At 38.7% G+C, this 20,742-nt stretch overlaps 1 protein-coding gene across 1 annotated transcript in view; it reads left to right on the top strand.

Annotated features, from left to right (window-relative positions):
• Galntl6 (polypeptide N-acetylgalactosaminyltransferase like 6) overlaps nt 1–20,742 on the top strand; it is a 1,116,183-nt gene that overhangs the window by 896,845 nt on the left and 198,596 nt on the right. The window contains exons 5-6 of the mRNA XM_071610524.1: nt 9,620–9,805; nt 13,692–13,875. Coding sequence (XP_071466625.1) covers nt 9,620–9,805; nt 13,692–13,875 — 370 coding nt within the window. The remainder of the gene's footprint in view (nt 1–9,619; nt 9,806–13,691; nt 13,876–20,742) is intronic.

The raw sequence follows: 20,742 nt of genomic DNA, 5'->3' as shown, positions 1-20,742 counted from the left end.
GAAAAATCTGTTTTGCAATGGGAGATAAGAATCTCTGGAGGCTTTTCTTGTTAATAATTTTAGTCCTGAAACTTTAGTGTCTAGACTATTTTCTTATCTTGAGATCTGCAATATTGTATATTAAAAATATTTGTCATTGTCAGTACTCAGACTTTTCTTCTTTTATAGAATAATTGTTATTTAGCGGATGAGGAAGAGTCATTCTTTTGAGGAAGATTTTATAATAAGAAGTTCTAAAAACCTTTGCCAAGCTTTCCTCCACACTCAACTAAAATTTGTTTAGGTTTACATTTGACAAAGAGTCGCGAGGACTTTAAAGCAGAAAGGAGACCCCCGTGCACTACTGGTGGCAATGTACAATAGGGTAGTCACTGTGGAAAACAATAGGGTGGTTTCTCAAAAAACTTAAAATAGAATTATTCTATGACCCAGCTATTCCACTTCTGTGTTTATATTGAAATGGATTGAATCTCAATATAAATATTCAGATATTTGTATACCCATGTTCATAGCAGCATTGTTCACAATAGGCAAAAAATAAAAGCAACCCAAATGCACACCATACTGATGAATGTCTAAACAAATTGTAGTATATAAATACAATGGAATATCATACAGCCTTTAAAAGGAAGGAGGAGCTGGGAGTAAAGCTCAGTGGTTAAATGCTGGCCTAGTATGGGCAAGGTCCTTTATGATGGTACAGTTCCCATTACAGCAAAAACAAATTTATGTATGTGTGTGCATGTGTATATACATGAAAATACACACATATGCATACACACCTTGTATATACTTGCATACACATGTGTCTATAAAAAAATTTGAACACTTTCTACAACATGGATGAACTCAGTATGGATGAATTTGAGGACATTATACTGAATGAAATAAGCTAGTCAAAAAAAAAAAAACTATGTGATTCTACTTATAATGAGTTCTCCATAGCAGTCAAACACATAGAAACAGAAAGTAGACGTGTGGTTTTCAGGGGCAATTATTGTTTTAATGGTACACAGTTTCAATTTTGCAAGAAGAAGAGGTTGTAGGATTGTTCAAACAATCATATGACTATATACATAACACTGCTGAATTACACACTTAAAATTATTATGGTGGTACACTTGATGATATGTGTATTTTACAATTTTAAAAAATAGAATAGTTGACCTAAATCAACTTATAGATTTGTTCTCTTATATCAAAATTGATGAATCAAATGTTAAATGATTGTTTTTATTTAAAAGATATATTAGATATGGGGCTGGGGTTGTGGCTCAGTGGTAGAGTGCTCACCTTACACATCTGAGGCCCTGAGTTGGATCCTCAACACCACATAAAAGTAAATAAGTAAATAAATAAATTTTAAAAAGATATATTAGATATATATCTTCTTAGAGTTAAACGGCTCTCTAGTATTTACAAAGTGAGGCCTAATAGCATTTTTGGCAAAATTCTTAAATATTATTTAGGTCAAATAGCATAACAATAAACCAATGACTTTCTCTAACGCTGATGTTAAGATATTTATATTTGGGCATTTGAACTAGATTGTCCTGTCTGAACACAAATGACATTTGTAAGCTATTGGCCTATTCTTTTGTATTATCCAGAATGTTTACAATCTAATAAAAAGGCTGGATTACTCAAAAGAAGAGGTTTTTCCTTTGTATAAAATGTATTAAGCCTGTGAAATTATAATACTTAATAACAACATTTCTTAGAAAAGACCTATGCATTTTACTCATTTCCCATTTACATTATTTTTCTTCTTTGAGACAAAGTTACAGCATCAGAAGAAATGATGTAAACAAAATAATTTTGAATTGCATTTAATTTTATGTTCCCTGACTTGAAGAAAATACAAAGTTCTTCTAGGTTCATGTAAACAGAACAATTAGAAACTATAGATCACACTCAGATTACTTCAGTTTTATTCATTCGCTGAATACCTTTAATTACAACTACTATTGAAACATACAAAAATGCTTAGAAAAAGATCATATAATTTAAATATGAATTATAGGAGAATCATTTGAAACATCAGACAAAACCACTTTTAAATCGTTCTTAAGAAAATACTGTGGAAAATACAAAAAAGCATTTAAATGTTCCCATTATAAAAGAGTATACATGACCTTCTCAAAAGTCAAAATAAGTAATGAATTTACAAATAAAATGTGAAAAAATTGAACTGAAATAAAGCTGCATCACAGACACACTACATTTTTATACAGTCAGTTTTTAGGCTATCATCAAAATGCCAAAATATTTTGTGTAAAGTAATGATCTATTATTTGCCCTCTTGTGAAATCTACTTTAAGATTATATATTCTATAAATATAAAAAAGATAATAAATATTTCAACTAAAGGTCTCTTTTCTTCTCTCTTTTTACCTCTTGCATATTTTTTTGAAAAAGTTCTTAATTTTTTTATGTATCTTGGAACCTATATTTTTTTTCACTTTGGGGGCCTCTATTTATAAAGTATTATACAAATAATCTTTGACATATGAGTGTTTTCAAAGAATGAAGACTTTGCACCCAGGTACCATCTTAGACATGGAAAAGAACTTCCATGAGTTATGCAGACACCAGATCTGTGGCTCTCAAGTACTCCACAAGGGCCCATGCCCTGGGTGGATGAAAATACATGATTCAGTGGTTCTTTAGGCAAACGGTGAGAGACAGAAAGAGAATAGGAGAGAATGGAAGAGATGAAAGGGGAGAATGAGAGAGAGAAGACCCAAGGACCCTGCCTAGTGTCCAAGATGGCTCACATGCCAGGAAAAGACCACATCCTGAAATATATCCCCTCCTATTTTCTATATGAAAATATAGGGTACTAGGACCTAATAATCATAGAAAACTGTCAGAATTCTTCAGGAAAACATAGCTCAATATTCATCGCTATTAACTTCTTCACACGATGACAGAGATGTTTTGAGATACTAAAAGGATTTAATTGGAGAAGAAAATAAGAAGAAAGAAATGAGTAATGAAGTGAAACTCAATTAATTCAAAGCTAGGCTGTGCCCCCGGCCAAGAATTGACTAGTCTGGCATGTGGAATCACATATTGGCTTGCCCTAGATCTCTCTGTGAACTAGTCAGGAGACCTCCACAACTACCATGGAGTGTCAAGGATTCCTTCATTAGTAGCTTTCACAATTCTATGTATAAAAAAAAAAAAAACTGTGAAGAACCTGAGATTTTACTCTATTTGCAAATAACAAGTTAACTTTCCGTTGTTCCATTAATACAGGCAGAGGATAGGAGTTCCAGGGGTTGAGACAATGGATTTTATTACTCAAAGTGAGCAATGAGAGGAATAAAATGTTTTTGTCTCCATGTCATATGGATCCTTCCACAATCAATGGTTGTTTTCTTGTTTGTTTTATATAGAAGGTATACTGAGCTTAAGGAACTCAAATTTTTTCTAATGGGCAGCAAGCATGCCTGCCATTTGCTCAAGTGGAAGACATCTTCTCTAACTTCCAAGGCTATTAACAACCTGCCCTTTTTTGTGAAGGATACCCAATCTCTGTCCTCACGTCTGTTAGCAATATAAATTTCCTTGAAAAGACAGTTTGGAAAAAAAAAAAAAAAAGATGGTCATTGTTTCATTCACAAGACAGGCAGAAACACAAAATTCCTATGGAAAAAAAGTATCCAATCCTCTCCTAAGATTGCTTAGCCTCAGGAAGTCTCTGGGTTAAGGGAGTGGAAGGAATGTCTCCAATCCCATCCACAACTAAATAGAGAATTAATAGGTAAAAAGTAAAAGTTACTTTTTTCACAGGAATCCTGCTTTCTTCATGATTTCAGCATGATCTTTGACTAATGTTCATGTTCTCTGAGATTTTTACATACAACAAGAGAACAACTTGATCCAGCTCTGAGCATCTGACCAACAGCACTTTTCTTTCCCAACTGTTTGTTTGAACTGGGGTCATTTATCCTGAGGAATTTCCCATGGTTTGGATTTTGCTGATTGTATCCCTGGTTATCATTTAACATATTCCTCAGTCCCTTTATGTCCTATAAATAGGCATTTAGAGCTGGGCATGGTGGCACATGCCTATAATCCCAGAGCCTTGGGAGGTTGAGACAGGAGAATCAAGAGTTCAAACCCAGCCTCAGCAAAGGGCAAAGTGCTAAGCAACTCAGTGAGATCCCATCTCTAAATAAAATATAAAATAGGGCTGGGGATGTAGGTCATGGTCTAGTGCCTCTGAGTTCAATTCCCGGTACCAAAAAAAATAGGCAGTTAAATCTGTAGGCATGATCAAATTCATAGTCAATGCTTTAGACAAAAACACTTCATAGGCAATGATGTGTTCTCCCATCAGGAGGCACCTAATAGGAGATTATTGCTCTTTTTATGATGTTAGCCACCTGTGGTAGCTTTATTCATTAATTCATTAGGGGTTGTAAAAGGGTGGCATTCAACTTCTATCTTCCCTTCTTTTTATATTATCCAAAATATATTTTGTCTATTTACTTAAGTCGGGTGTTAGCCACTCTTCCCCAAATGACTTAAGATGCTTCGATATTAAAAGAATAGAAAATAGGACATTCAGAGATAGAACCCAGCTCAAGTCATAACAGAAGCAATTGAATATGTTTTCATCAATTCTATTACTTTCTTGGTTGGATTTTTTTGTGCTGCAGAGATAAATGTGAAATGTCTGTTCGAATGCTATCAAAAGAGAGATTTAGTATGGTCATATAGGATAAAAAGAGACTGACAATTTTGTGGAAGTCAACAAGATATCTAAAAGCTGTATATTTCTTCTAGGTCAAAAATGTAGAAAAAGTCTCTGCAGGCCCTGCTAAAGTAGACAGTTATCCTTAATATTTTCACTATGGGTCCAAATATGCATGATATACACCAAGTAGATTAAGAAATGGAAGAGTATCTTCTATTCTCTAATTGTAAAGTACTTATTTGCACTGTGATAAAACCTCAAGATTACCCAGAATACTTAAGAGTTGCACTTCAGATTACCCAGAATGCTTAGAATTACAATTCGCAGCATCTGTGTGAGCATTAACCAGAAAAGTTAAGATCCATGTTTCCACGTGTTTATAATCCATTACATTTCAAAACTCGGTAACAAGGCATCACCTGTAATACCTAATACATATTCTACATGATCTTAAGGTGATATTCCACCTCAGTCTACCAATGCCAAAGTATAAACATCAAAAGAATTTCATCTCCATAGGTGTGCACTTATAAATATATAAATCTATTATCTCTAGATCAGGTGTCTCCTGGCCCCTCCTTCCCTTTGAGATATAAATTAGATAATTCAAAGGAGATGGAAAGAAGCAGGCAGTAAGTTGCTGGACCTGGTCATCAACCTGGAGCTACCAACTGGCCAGCCTCTGGGGTGTCCCCCACTTGGTTATGCTCTGCAATACTGAGGGTCACTAGCTTGTTCATACCCTTGGGAACAATTCCTCAAAGGCGGACCAGAGAGCTTTGTGCACTCCATTACTGTATTTTTCTGACATAATACACATAACTTATTAAGCAGAATTAAATCTTTGATGAATTCACAGTGCTTCAAAGTCATTATTTTGACATAAGTGACAATCTTAGACAGCAAACTGTATGAGATTAGACAGATGCTGTATTGACCAAAGGAAAGATCCTGGAGTTGGCTTTTTGACTAAGACTCTGATAAGTGTTAGCTTTATTTTAACTCTTACTTTCAAAAATGAGACACAGTCAACAACACCATAATATCTAACATTAGGATGCATTTAGGAAAAAAACGGTATTTGATAGGACTTGATCCATGTAGTAAGTAAAACTTCACAAGGGAAAATCATGGAGTCATAAAACTAGAAGGAATAGTTAAGATCTACCAGTCACATTCCCTTTTCTTCTTATATCTGAGGAAAATGAGAGCAAACTATATAAAGCTATTTACCCAAAGCCACCTGGCCAATCATCAGAAGGACCAGAACCCTTGTCTTTGACTCTCCTGGCTATGCAGATTGCTGAAGATGAATGTGTTAGTGTTTACTTGGTTCTCTAAACACTAAATTCACTAATGAATGATATATACTCTATATAAATCGATGGAGTACAAGTTAAACTTCTGAAAAGAGGAAAATACATTTCAGAAAGCTGCTAAATTTACTACTCACAATAGCGTGACAGCAGAATTTCACTTCACTACAACTTGTTGTTTCATTATTGCTTCACAAGGATACAATAAATCCTGGAAAACTATGGTTTTGAAGCTGTGTTCACTCTCTTGGATCATTAGGATATTACTCTGCAGATTTCAACAATAACGTATCAACTTTTAGTCTAGGACCACAAACCAAAAACAAAAAATAAATTAATGGTTTTACAAATGTCTCACAGTCACTAGAAAAATCTCCTACTTTACAGAAATACTTGAAATTATTTAAAGTTAAATAATTCTCTTGGAGTATTTAAAGTTTAATTATTGAAATATGAAAAGCAATCTTCAAAGATGTTGTGCTTGAATTAAAATAATATGGAGCCATATTTTACAGCATGATAACAATGTTTTACAAACAAATCTAAACTTGTTCATACTAAAGAAAGGAACAATGTTTTTTTAATTTAAAGCCATCTCTACTATCTCCAGTAACTCCCTTGTAGGAGAGTTTAATTTGCTAATTAGACTGATGGTACCTGCCTTCATTGTGACTTATGGGTAATTAGATGTTACAACTGAACTACTAAGAGAGAATGGACCCCAAAGGGCAGTCAACCAGATCATTATCTGAGGAAAGCAAGCTAATTATCACCGTAAAGTTCAAACTAGAGGAACTCATCTAAATATCTAGTGGACTCTCTGGGGTCAAATCCTTACGTTTAGTGAATTCACACCATACAATCTTTTTATTACATTAAAAAATGGACTTTGATATAAGAAAAATTTACAGAATCAGAAAATGTGTACAGAGGGAAAGAAAACTCACAGAGCTAGACCCACTGAGTTCCAGAGAATTTCTTATAAACCACGGAATATGGAAGTCTGCATCTGAAGTTAGGACAAGCCCACCCAGGTGACTGACAACCTTTTAATTCCCTTTTTGGAATATCCAGGAAGTGAGAATATTCTGCAGTGACTTCCTCTTATGTGGCTATAGAAAATACTCCAAGCCTCCAACAAACAAGACCCCACGATCCCTGGAAATCAGGGGGAGAGACCTAAATGCATCTTGGAGCACTGAGCTGCTACTCAGTATTGTATAATTGAAAAAAGAACAATGAGGATTAAATAAAGGGGGAAAGAACACTATTTGTGGGCTTAACAGGCATGATCTATGTTTTGTTTTGTTTTGTTTTTAGTTCCCAGTAACTATCTAGACAGTATTCTATGAGATAAGCATTTTGTGGTCCAAACAACCAGCTTACAAATAATTTGACATAACACTTCTTGTTTGTTAATTGGTAATACAGAAATGTTTCAACGCCTAAGTAAATTACAGTCATGAGATTATGAAGTTTTCTTAAATGTTTATTACTGTAGAAATCCTGACAGAACATGGCCTTTCAGGACTCTGGCACATACAGCATCTTCATATGGTTTAACTGTGTTGCTCTGGCTTTAGTTCCCTGACAAGATAGTAAAAGCTCCAGGCTTATTTGCAGTTGAGGCTGTATTGTAGAGTTCTTTGAAATTTTCTTTGCAGTTTCCACACTGGGTAGCCAGAGAGTCTTTGTAGTGGGGAAGAGTGAGCAAAGGGGGATGTGCAGGAGATGGGTCTTCTGTACAGCAGGATGTTACAGAGCAAAGAGGGACAGGATGGAACTAGCCTCTGCAATACTGCTTATACACCCATGTGTTACTTTATTACTTACCAGAACTTCCTTCTACATTTGCAATAGATATAAGAGAATGAATTATCAGTATCTCACCATGAAATAGAACTTTCATATGTTTTGTACTTTGGGCTCAGCATTCAAATGCTTTCTTCAAATGGAAATGCTGTTCCTCTTCATCAGTACAAGGGCTTACTCAAGGCTCCAGTTACTGCCTTGGTAAATATCTGTTGAATGAATAAATGTTGCTAGGTCTCTAACCAAAGCCTAACTCAAAGCTTGACTGTCTGCTACATTCTAAAAATAATAATAATAATAAAAAGAATGCCCCAAATTCCTTACTCATCCATGCCACTTTATAGACCTCCCTCCCAGGACTATTCTGATTCCAAATGCTGGAATCTAGCTTCCTATAGTCTCATCTCCATATCTCTGTTCAGGGACAGGAAGAACAATAGAGAAGGGGACATATTTTGAACTAAATCATCTCTGATTCTTTCATAGTGAAAATTAGAAAGCCAAATACCCCTTTAATTGACCCATTTGTGAAACAGTTATAAACAATCCCAAAAAAAGAAAAATTAAGGGTTTTTTTAATACTACACTAATAACGATAAGAAATAAGAATAAACTTTTGTATTCAGAGAAACGTCAATATATAATAATTCTGATATCTGTTAAATTGGAAGCAGAAAGGGATTATGGATCTTACATGAACCTCTATTGCAATGGATTATGGAAGGAAACTTAATATTATTGCCTTTGATTACAGACCCGCAAAGTAGGTTTGAAAAGTAAAAAAAAGAAAAACAGAGAGCACACTGTATACTGAGATTCCATTTCAATAGATATTGGACTATACTTGTCAGAGATTCCAACAAAGCTCTCATAATGTCTTATATATGGCAGAGTGAGAGCAGTGGATATAAAATATATAAGAACATATCCCACAGAAAGCCACCAAATGCACTTATTTCCCGTAAAAGAGAACAAAAGATTGATGCATTTTATCACAGACAGTAGGAAATGTTTTATTCTGTAAGTTATTTGATTTGATTTTGTTCCTGCTGTTTGTTTTTAATTAGAGGGAGAAGCATTTCCAAATTTAAAAAGCTAAGGAACATCTCCAGGTCTTAAATAGCTAAGTTCAAAATGACTGTATAGTATTTCTTCAGCTTTCCCTTCCCATACCTATTTCTGTGCACATCAGTCACCTTTCCACTTTGAATCACAAGCCCAAGTTGGACTTGCTCATGAGTTTGCTATTACTCTGTATGGATAGAAATCTGTTTGGTTCTGTTGACTTGACTAATATTTTTCTTTCTCATTTTACATGCATTATTTTCAGCCCACAGAATCCTAGGCAAAGCCTTGCTATAAAAATCCCTCTTGTTGAGAAGAGCCCATATGCCAGGATGTTCGTCTGACTTCACACAACAGGAACCAGAGGGCAATGCCCACCTTGGCAAGTGCTGGCCAGGATTAACATGATGGCCACCTGCCAACAGTAACTGCATGACAGAGCTCTGGTGTGTCACTGCATTCAAACAAGGCAGTATTTGCAGATTATGAAACATTTTGAGAAATAAGCATAAAACCTCTAAGCACAAAATCTTATAAGTTTCTCTGCTCTAGATGAGGAGAGGAGAAGCATGGAGAGGAGAAGCATCTATCTTCAATCTTTGAAGATTTTATGCTAGGATTCATCATTCGCATACTCTCTACGCCCAGCATGCATGACTAATTGTACTATGACTAATGTTGTATCATTCTTCCTATGCATTCTCTATTTCTTTCCTAGAACACTTGAAGGATAAGTTAGAGGAATACATGGCTCGGTTTTCCAAAGTGAGAATTGTTCGTACCAAGAAAAGAGAAGGACTCATCCGGACCAGACTCCTGGGCGCATCTATGGCCAGAGGAGAGGTGCTGACATTCCTTGACTCCCACTGCGAGGTCAATGTGAACTGGCTGCCCCCACTCCTTAGTGAGTATAATTGTCACTGAGGCACTCTGGGAACTTTGGGGGCCACAAGAACTACAGCCCTGAAGAGTGAGAGCAAGGTGCTGCAACAAAAGCTAGAGACCCTTCTGTAATTTTAACAGAGAGATCCTTGAATTACTTCTGAACTGCTATTGAGGATAAATAGACAACTAGAAAACCACATTGAAACTGATATTTTAGGGCTGGGGGTACAGCTTAGGGATAGAATGTTGCCTAGCATGAACAAGGCCCTGGGTTCAATTCACGTACTGCAGGGAAAAAAAAAGGTAAATAGTATTTTAATAATTTAAATAATATCAACTCTAATCTAAGATTTTAAAAAATTTTTCATTTATCTTAGACATCCTCCTTTATAGTAGTTTTATTGTAGTTACATTCATTGGGTAAATACTAAAAATGAACTTTTTTACAGTCATCTCTTAATTACAATAAGACTCAAATGCATATATTATACTTTAACAATTATTACAGGATTCTTAAAGAAAAGAGGAAGTAAAATTATTACAACCCAGTACAGAGTTAAAGTTAAAAGCACTTTGCCATTTTCTAGGATTTATAGTGACATTTTTGTTGTTCCTTCCACTCCTGGCACCAGCCTATAACCCTAAATATAGAGATGCTCTCAGTATGATAGATCTTAAGTGTTCTTGCTGTGGCTAAGAGGTGGGGAAGAAGGGAGACTGTCACATGGCACATGGACTATTAGAAACATGAATGAACAGAAACTAATTCAAGTGAGAAATGTTAAGTGTGGCTCAGTTCAAGCTCCAATATTTTTGTTTTATTTTACACTGAAGTCAGCTATAAGTTGTAGCTAAGAAATAAATCGTATGCCTGAGGGGGGAAAAAAAAGATCTTTCTAAAAAAAATCTTGGGTGCACATCATTGTACTTCTTTCTGTTCTTCCAGGTTTTGCCCAATCTTCTTTTATTGTAAATAAATCCCTGACCTCAGAACTAGAGCCAGTAACAACTGCCTATACTATAGCTGTCTCAGGAAGAATGATTTGCCGTTGAATACTGTGTAGGATTTCAACTAGAACGAGCCAAGCTCCATTAGTAAAAAGATGGGTGGGGAAGGGGGGAGGATATTGATCGAAACTGTGTAGGATTTAAAACAGAGAACAACCAGCAACCAGCAACACCCCCACCACATTGCCCATCCACACACCCCTGTACAGATGACTGCCAGCCATCCCAATCAACAGGAATGTTTCAGTCTCCTATAGTCAGAGACTCCTCTGAGCTTTTAATTAAAAGTACCTTGTTCAAGGACATAGCAATTTAAAGCTTCATCAGCAACAGTGAGATCCCCTCAAAACTGAATTTGACCTATATGGTGTTGAATACTCAAGGAAGTCAGCAAAAGGCCTACCTTATTTATGAACCAAAGCAATCCCTAAATGCCAATTATGGAGTCTCTGATTGTTCGCTAGGAATCTAATAGAAAGAAAAAAATGAAGAAAGAGGGAAAAAAAAAGAAAAGAAGAGAAACCCACAACCCACTTTTTCTCATTAAAGCATTTCATTTCCTGTAGGCCTGATGGATAAGAAATGATTCAACCTCAGGATCGCTATCTTTTTTTTATTTTCCTCTATCAGTGTCTTGACACATCATCCAAAATGAAAAAACAGGCGGAGCCACACAGTTTTGTGGTTCATTTTTCACCTTGGGATTATACCTGAATTTCAATTTCCTATTAAGAGTCTGTTTGTTTGATCCCTGGAAATTGAAATGTAGGCACAAGCCTTGGATGAAAAATTAGTCATGCAGCTTTCACCCTAAGCTAGTACAGCTGGAGGAGAACTGAAAGGAAATTTGAACGGAAAGTTGACAGTTAATTTAACAGACTCATTCTCTTCGGGTCACCTTGGGACTCCTTGTTGGTCAAGGAACTTGTAAATCAACCTGATTCTGAGTTTGATTGAAGAAAGTCAGTGAAACCTTAATACTAAAATACCTACAGAGGTGATAGAGGAAATATATCGGACACAGCACTGATGGTCTCCTCTGTCAAAGACATCTCTGGGGAAACACCATTTATATAAAGATTAAAAACCATTAGAAGGCTTGCCCAGGTGAAAATGGATGCTTAGAGAGCCCTTGGTGGAGGTGAACAGGAAATAGTGCTGGGAATCTTTCCATCTACTAATTAGCAGACGGGAGCCATACTATCTAAAATTGCAACCCTTTCCACACCCCAGCATTCCATATTCCCCTAACCCTATTTTGTTTTCTTTCCATCTCATTTAACACCTTTTAAAGCACTAGAGAATTTAGTGATTGATGTTTTTAATGTTTCTTAAATGTTTTTTCTTCATTCCTGAAGACAGTGATGTTTGCATTGGTATTCACTGCTGTAGCTCCTAGGATAGTGACTGGCACACAATTTTACCTCAAATAAATAATTATTGAAATACAAATGAATGAAATGCATGTAGCCCAGAAGCCAAGATCTTCAACAGAATTTTGTGGTTTCTACATCTTGTTTTATCAGCATCATCAAAACAAGGCCACTTGTTATTACAGCTAATAAAATCTTTTGCTTCCTGCCCTATGCTTAGGAGAAACTTGTGAAGCAAATGGATATCCTCCATACTATAAGAACTTATCCCTGACACAGATTACATTAACTTCTGGATCTCTGGGGAAAAAAATATAATATGGAAATAAGCAGATCCCAGAATATTTCAAAATGATACCCTTTGTTTAATGTCACATTCCACATCCAAAGGTCTTCCAAATAACAAGAGAGCAGATGTTCCCACTTAAACATTCTGTGTGTCAGGCAGTATTGGTTTGTTATAATAAATATTGATTAAATGCACATTCTTGGGAAGGTGCTTCACACACAGCTTTTCTATGTGAACCCAAGTATGTTAATGTTAGTTCCCTGTGCTGACTGACAATATCATCACAATAACAATATCTACATGGGAAATGAGAGGGGAAAAAATCATCTCTGCTACAATGAGAAACACTCTGGCAACCTGGAAAGACTGGGTTTTGAACCTGGACAGTGAAACGGAGGTTCACTGTTTGTGGCCCTCAAAAACTGAGTGACCCTCTTGACAAGTTACTTAATTTTTCTAAGCTCAGTTTCCTCATGCGTAGATTAGGAGTGACAATAATTGCCACCTCACATGGTGTATAGGAGTATTAGAAATAGCATGAGTATAATTCACTTAGTAGTAATTGCTCAAAAATTTAATAGTAGGAGGAGTCACCAAAGTACTATCATACCACCTAACACTTTTGGGATATGATGTGAGAACATAAAATAACTTTGATAAACAGAGTATGTCTCAAAGAACAGTGACAAAATAGGACTGGACAAAAATCTCTGGTCAGTTGAGAACAAAGAGTTTTGTGTATGATCTGTCAGCATTTAGGGGGAAACAGCCATCGTGACTTATATGATGAGATGCTACAAAACTCATAAAGTTAAATATTTACATTTTGGAACCTCTAGAAAGCAGGCCAATATTTTCTCAGCAGGCTCCAGCTGTATGCTTGAGGGAACACAAGTACTGTTTATACTCTGTGCATGTTGGATGCATGATAAAATGACAGATTGGGGACAGGTCAGAGCAAAAATGTGACAGAGGTAGAGCTAAATGGACCTCTGCGAGTCTCTCTGGGACATAACTTTCTTAAGGAAAATACAACAACTCTAATTGTACCTAATCACTGTCCCATCACATTATGTCCAACATTCAGAGATTCCTGCAAAGTGCTCTGGCCACGACAGGAATCTAAAGCCGCGAGCATTCTGCATTAGTAGGGATGTGTAAGCTTCTCTTTGCTGCAAAATGATAGATGACCTAGGCAGGCATGTCATTTCCTATTTTGTGCTTTCATTTTTCAGACCAAATTGCACTAAACCACAAAACCATCGTGTGTCCCATGATCGATGTCATTGACCACAATCACTTTGGGTATGAGGCACAAGCTGGGGATGCCATGCGCGGAGCCTTCGACTGGGAAATGTACTACAAAAGAATTCCCATCCCTCCAGAGCTCCAGAGGGCAGATCCCAGCGACCCTTTTGAGTGAGTAGCAGCTGAGGGAGGGGACGAGGGAGAAAGGGCAGGTAACGCATTCCACCTGAGTCAAACCTGGGACCCATGAGAACAATTATCTCTGATAAAATGGAATAAAACAGGTGGTAACAATATGCAAAACACCAGGGAAAGGTCAGATGTACAAGCTGTAGAAAATCACAAGCTGTGCTGAATACATGGATCACCCCTTCTCAAACTTTTGCTAAGCATAACAGAGAGTGTGCAGGGATAAAAAGAATCAGGAAAATGTGCAGTTAACAGAAAATACACGGACAAGAACTGAAAGTTCTCCTTTGAAACATCCTCTTATTTACAATTCTCTGGGAGTTTTTGTTTGTTTTGTTTTGTTCTGTTTTTCCCAAAAGGAGTATTGAAATTAACTATTTTAGTTTTCTTTTACTGGGAATTCATATAAAATGTGAACCAAAACTTAAGCCTACATTCTATACCCTACTGGAAATTGTTAATTTATTATGAAAGGTACTACTCCTGAGTAGGCAATTCTACAAGTTAAATTTGGGGAATTCGATCTAACTGACCCATCTAAAGTAAATATTCTTTCATAACTCTGCCTCTAGTATAACTATTACTTAGAAGTAAAACTTACAACAATAATCTAGCAATTTCTACAAAACTAAATCCTTTTTTTTTCCCATTGTGCACACAAGATTGCATATTTCAAGAAAAAGAAAAAAAAAGACATAATGCTTACTTTGACAACTCTCAGGACCAACCATTAATGGTGAAAGATAAAATGTTATCAACAATTAGGCAGAGATTGCCTAAGGTATAGCATAGCTATTCTACATACTGCACCCTTGATCTCATTAAGTCTATATCATTTTATTATACATTTTATTAGTACAAGAAAATTGTCTATGATCGAGGATTTGCACATTCTGTAAGAGCCCATTTTAAATGTATTCAAATCAATATTGTCTTTTTATCAATAACATGAGCTGTCAAAGTTGGGAGTAGAGAAGATACTGAATACAAAAGCCACTTCTATGATACTAACTCTAAATTCCAATAAACCGTTAATAATTATCAGAAAAATGTTTCCTCCAGTGCTAATCTCTAGAAAGATGGACTCCTGGGGAAGCAGAGGAAATTTCAGAAGTCATTTGCCTGATACAATGGGACAAAGTCAGTTCTTTTGCGAAATGAAGCACCCTCATTAAATATCCAGAGCTTCTAGACTTAGTGATTTGAGATCGTCAGATCTCAAATGACTGGAAAGTTTTTGAAAAGAAATAATGAAGAGCCTTTATTACTCCCTCATATGCACTGGCCAAAATTTCATGCATATTTAAAACTACTAAAGAAGGTTTTTAGGCATCTATATAAAGGAGTTTCTAGTAAGCATTTGAAGTGGGCCCACCTGAGAGATGCTCCCCAGACTTCCCTGAAGGTACCCATCTTAAAGTCTTGGCAAAGAGACTTAAGCCCTTTTGGGATAAATAGTAAGTGGATGAGGCAATGCATATGTTAATTAGGTCAATTTAGCCATTCCACAATACCAAAATGTCTCAAAACATATCATACACCATAAATACAAACAATTGGAATTTACTGAAGAAAAAGCAAATAAGAAAAAAAGTAAAAAATTATTTCAAATCTTAAAAAGAAAGTCGTGGGGGTAGGGGAGTTGGGTGTAGTCGCGCACGCCTGTAATCCCGGCAGCTCCTGAGGCTGAGGCAGGAGGATCCTGAGTTCAAAGCCAGCCTCTGCAAAAGTGAGGTGCTAAGCAACTCAGTGAGACCCTGTCTCTAAATAAAATACAAAATAGGGCTGGGGATGTGGCTCAGTGGTCGAGTGCCCCTGAGTTCAATCCCTGGTACCACCCCAAAAAGGGGAGGTAAAAGAACAAATATGCCCTAAGCCCAGCAGAACCGTTATCATACAGATGGCAGCAGTTGTCACAGTGCAACTGCTGCAATCCTAGGTTACCATGTTTCAAGGGCTAGAATTGATCCTTGATGACTTTCCAAATGCTGTAATAATAACTGTAATAATAACTATTAATGACCTTTAACTTTACTTGCACCATGATGGCAGAGTGAAACTTTGCTTTCTGAAACCCTGGTACCAAAATGCTACCAAAGGACTCTAACATATTCTCAGTGCCTACACTAATGGTCAGACAGACCCTGGCTGTGGCTATCACAATACCAAGCACCTTGCTTAACCCCAGAGCTGACAGAATTGGTAACTTTCAGAATTAGATTACCACTTGTTCCTGTCACCAACTTAGGTGGTTACTGTCACATCAAAAATTGCACCAGTCTATTGAATATTACCATCGTTCTGCTTTAAGTCCCTTTGATGCCAAAGAATGTGGACACTTTAACCTTTTGTAATAAATGTAACTTCCAGGAGGTGTCCACTTTGATCTTAAAAACTGCATTTCCTTCCTAATAATAAAAGAATGGTTACCCAAGTGCTCAGAGCAGTGCATCAGCAATTCCATTATCGCAGCAGTCACCAGAATGTGCTCATAAACAGACGTGCTGTAGGCTAAAACTTGCTTCTCTAAGATGTAAAGCTTTAAGATACACAGAGCAAATGCAGTCTACCCATATATCTCTCTCAAAGTCTTTCATGTTTCAAGAGGCTGCAGGGTTTTGCCATTTTTCTATGGGAAGATGGGGGACGCTAATAAGATGGGAAGAAGGCAAAGAATGAGGATATATAAATGTTTTGCACTCAGCATGACTTTTCATACAATATATATGCAAAAATTATCTTTTTCTAACAGGTTTATCAGATGGCTTAAAGAGGCTACCTGAGTTTGCGTATTTATTCTGCCATTTATTTGACTTTTTCATGACTAATCACTGGATAGAGCAGTGTTTTTCAACATGAAAATCCTGTGAAATGAGTGGAGTATGATCAATATCTATTAATCAATTGATTTGAATTGAATTAACATTTTCTGGGTAGTATACTGTACGTGAGCATGTGTTATTTGTCAAATATTCAATTTCAGTCATAATGCATATATGATCCTGGGGTGTGGCATAAACTGCGTTTCCCAGTATAGCTCACACAATCAAAAGAATTCAAAATCCACCAACTTCCTAAACTAGGAATCAAGACCTTCAATGATCTGACCAGAAAAAAAAAAAAGGAGAATTGATGCATAACTTTGACAGTGAGAAAATTAAAATTTACTTACACTTATAAAGGAATGTAGTTTTTAGACACATGGCTCACAGAATATGATAGAAAATGTAGCACTACTGATTCTAGTTACTATATGGCAGTCATAATTTGGCTCGGACTGGATAAATTTCAGGAACATTCTTGAGTTTTGATCAAAGAAAACCACAGTGATCACCTTTTTTCCATATGATGGTATGGAATGCTTTTAGGAAATGCGCATTATTCGCGGTTCTTTAGATGGCATCCTCACTCCTGGGTCATCTTGAATGCAGAGCACTTAATTAAGCATGTAACCTTTTCTGTATGACAAAACATCTCTCTCTTTAACCACAATGGTGAAGGGAAAAATTGCCTTTTGCTATCTGACCACTAACTTCTTCAACCTCATTTGATTGTCTAACAGTTTAGAAAGAACTAGAAGAAACTGTCTTGCCAAGTTTCTTTGTCAATGCAAGCAATCACTAGACAGTGTCCAGAACCGTGTCCAGTCTCTGCTTAAACTCATCAGGAAACTAAATTTGCTGCCTCCAAAGGCTACCCATTCCAGTAGACTTATTGACAGGAACCTTTTTCTTTGCATTAAAAAAAAAAAAAAATCTGTCTCCCTGATCCCAAATTGTCCTACTTGAGATGCAAGGAAAGTCTAATAACTCTTCAATGACAGAGCTGCTATAAGAATTTGAAAACAGCTGCCTTGTGTCTGCCTCCTAGGAGAGAAAAAAAAAAGAAAAGAAACTTTTTTTTCTTTTCCAAGCTAAATATTTCCTCTTCTACCACCATGTTTTTCCGGGTCCTCCAGAATCCTGTAAAAGTTCATGCTTGTTGATATAACTGTTCAATAAATAGAAATTCAGTTGACTATTGCAATCTCACCCACGTTTCAACAATTTGTCAACAAAAATAGCAAGAGACACTTTGTCCAATGTGCTAGGAACTCAGATCCTAAAATACAACCTCGTCAGCCTTAAAAGTAAAGTTAATTTACTGGGAATTTGTGTTAGTTCCTAGGGATCATGCTTCCTTTTCCCAAGTCCTCACAATCAATTCAGCAACTCATTCAGTTTTGAAAGTTCACTGTATGTTTCAAAATCCACCTCTATCCTGACTTTGAATTGGGGAGAAATTACTTTTACACTGCCAATCTTCCTCAGATCTCCACAGATCCTCAAAGACTTCCATAACATAGAGTTTGAATCATTCTGGCTGGAATTCTAGCATACAACTGTTAGTGAGGACTAACACCTATTTTCCACCAATATATACCACCAATTTCAGAAATTTCAAAAATAAGGAATCCATTGTTGGGAGGAAAACTTACAGACTACGTACATCCATTCATTCTTTCAGAAACCCCTACGTGCAAAGGCTTATGTGTTTACAGTCAGTGATTCCTCATCTAGGGTCACTACCCAGCCTAAAATGTTGCTGGGTATGGATAGTAATGGCTTCGACCTATTGTCAAGCACTTCAAGGTTTCACTAAAAACACTGAATATCCCCTGAGGCCTAGGGCCAATTTAGAAATCCTTGTGAGCTGGTTCTGCTGTTCAGAAGCATGAAGCCTAGCCCTTGCTAAAATGGATTAAGTACTACTTCTCAGTTATTGAGACTTATACCACTATTGCATGAAAGTAGAATGCCTTCCAAAAATTTACTGTATCTTCCTTTGTTCTTCCAAAGGACAAAGCAGGAAACTTTTGACTTTCTTTTTTATATAAGAGAATGACAAAGTTTTGATGCCTATGATATGTAGTTGTCAGTGCTTATTAGGAACATTTTTTTTAAATTTACACCTGGCGTAGGATATTTTAAATGTGAAATAATCACACATTAATCAAGCTAGAAGAAATCTTAGAGGCAATTCAGCCTCTTGATTTTACAAACAAGGACAGCTACATTATAGAGTTTAAGTGGCTTATCCAGTGTCATAAGTAATGAATTCAACAGGTGCGACTAGAGTCCAAGGTTCTGACTCACCACCTGGTGCGATTCTTTCTTTTACACTATGGTGGCAGAGAGAAAATCAACAGTTGTTAAGGTCTAATTCTATGACAGGAACTGGGCTAGAAAGTTTACACACATTGCTAACTCATTTAAATCCTTATTTCAAGGCTGTGAAATAAATAATTCTGTCCACATTTTTACAAGTGAGGTGTTTGAGACTCATAAAGATTAAGTTGCGAACTGGGACCGAAGACAGAGCAGGCCCAGCGGCCTGCTGAGGGGCAGAGCCGCCCCCCACCCCCCTCGCCTGCCAGGTAGGGGAAGGGTGACCACCGACAGAAAAGGCCCAGTGGCCCAGGGCGGGACAGAGCTTCCAATCACTCCTGCAAGGTAGGCGGGCCTGCGACCCACCGGCAGAAGAGGAGCAGTCGCCTGCTGAGAGGCTGAGCAGCCCCCTCCCCCTGCGCCGGCATAGTAGAGGGAACTGGGACCAAAGACAGAGCAGGCCCAGCGGCCTGCTGAGGGGCAGAGCCGCCCCCCACCCCCCTCGCCTGCCAGATAGGGGAAGGGTGACCACCGACAGAAAAGGCCCAGTGGCCCAGGGCGGGACAGAGCTTCCAATCACTCCTGCAAGGTAGGCGGGCCTGCGACCCACCGGCAGAAGAGGAGCAGTCGCCTGCTGAGAGGCTGAGCCGCCCCCTCCCCCTGCGCCGGCATAGTAGAGGGAACTGGGACCAAAGACAGAGCAGGCCCAGCAGCCTGCTGAGGGGCAGAGCCGCCCCCTCCCCCTGCGCCGGCATAGTAGAGGGAACTGGGACCGAAGACAGAGCAGGCCCAGCGGCCTGCTGAGGGGCAGAGCCGCCCCCCACCCCCCTCGCCTGCCAGGTAGGGGAAGGGTGACCACCTACAGAAAAGGCCCAGTGGCCCAGGGCGGGACAGAGCTTCCAATCACTCCTGCAAGGTAGGCGGGCCTGCGACCCACCGGCAGAAGAGGAGCAGTCGCCTGCTGAGAGGCTGAGCCGCCCCCTCCCCCTGCGCCGGCATAGTAGAGGGAACTGGGACCGAAGACAGAGCAGGCCCAGCGGCCTGCTGAGGGGCAGAGCCGCCCCCCACCCCCCTCGCCTGCCAGGTAGGGGAAGGGTGACCACCGACAGAAAAGGCCCAGTGGCCCAGGGCGGGACAGAGCTTCCAATCACTCCTGCAAGGTAGGCGGGCCTGCGACCCACCAGCAGAAGAGGAGCAGTCGCCTGCTGAGAGGCTGAGCCGCCCCCTCCCCCTGCGCCGGCATAGTAGAGGGAACTGGGACCAAAGACAGAGCAGGCCCAGCGGCCTGCTGAGGGGCAGAGCCGCCCCCCACCCCCCTCGCCTGCCAGGTAGGGGAAGGGTGACCACCGACAGAAAAGGCCCAGTGGCCCAGGGCGGGACAGAGCTTCCAATCACTCCTGCAAGGTAGGCGGGCCTGCGACCCACCGGCAGAAGAGGAGCAGTCGCCTGCTGAGAGGTTGAGCCGCCCCCTCCCCCTGCGCCGGCATAGTAGAGGGAACTGGGACCAAACACAGAGCAGGCCCAGCGGCCTGCTGAGGGGCAGAGCCGCCCCCCACCCCCCTCGCCTGCCAGGTAGGGGAAGGGTGACCACCGACAGAAAAGGCCCAGTGGCCCGCGGCGGGACAGAGCTTCCAATCACTCCTGCAAGGTAGGCGGGCCTGCGACCCACCGGCAGAAGAGGAGCAGCGGCCTGCTGGGAGGC

The sequence above is a fragment of the Marmota flaviventris genome, chromosome 3, assembly GCF_047511675.1.
Source record: "Marmota flaviventris isolate mMarFla1 chromosome 3, mMarFla1.hap1, whole genome shotgun sequence".
In the NCBI taxonomy this organism is placed as follows: domain Eukaryota; kingdom Metazoa; phylum Chordata; class Mammalia; order Rodentia; family Sciuridae; genus Marmota; species Marmota flaviventris.
Note: the sequence above shows the minus strand (reverse complement) of the source record. Positions and strands in the feature narration are given on the sequence as shown.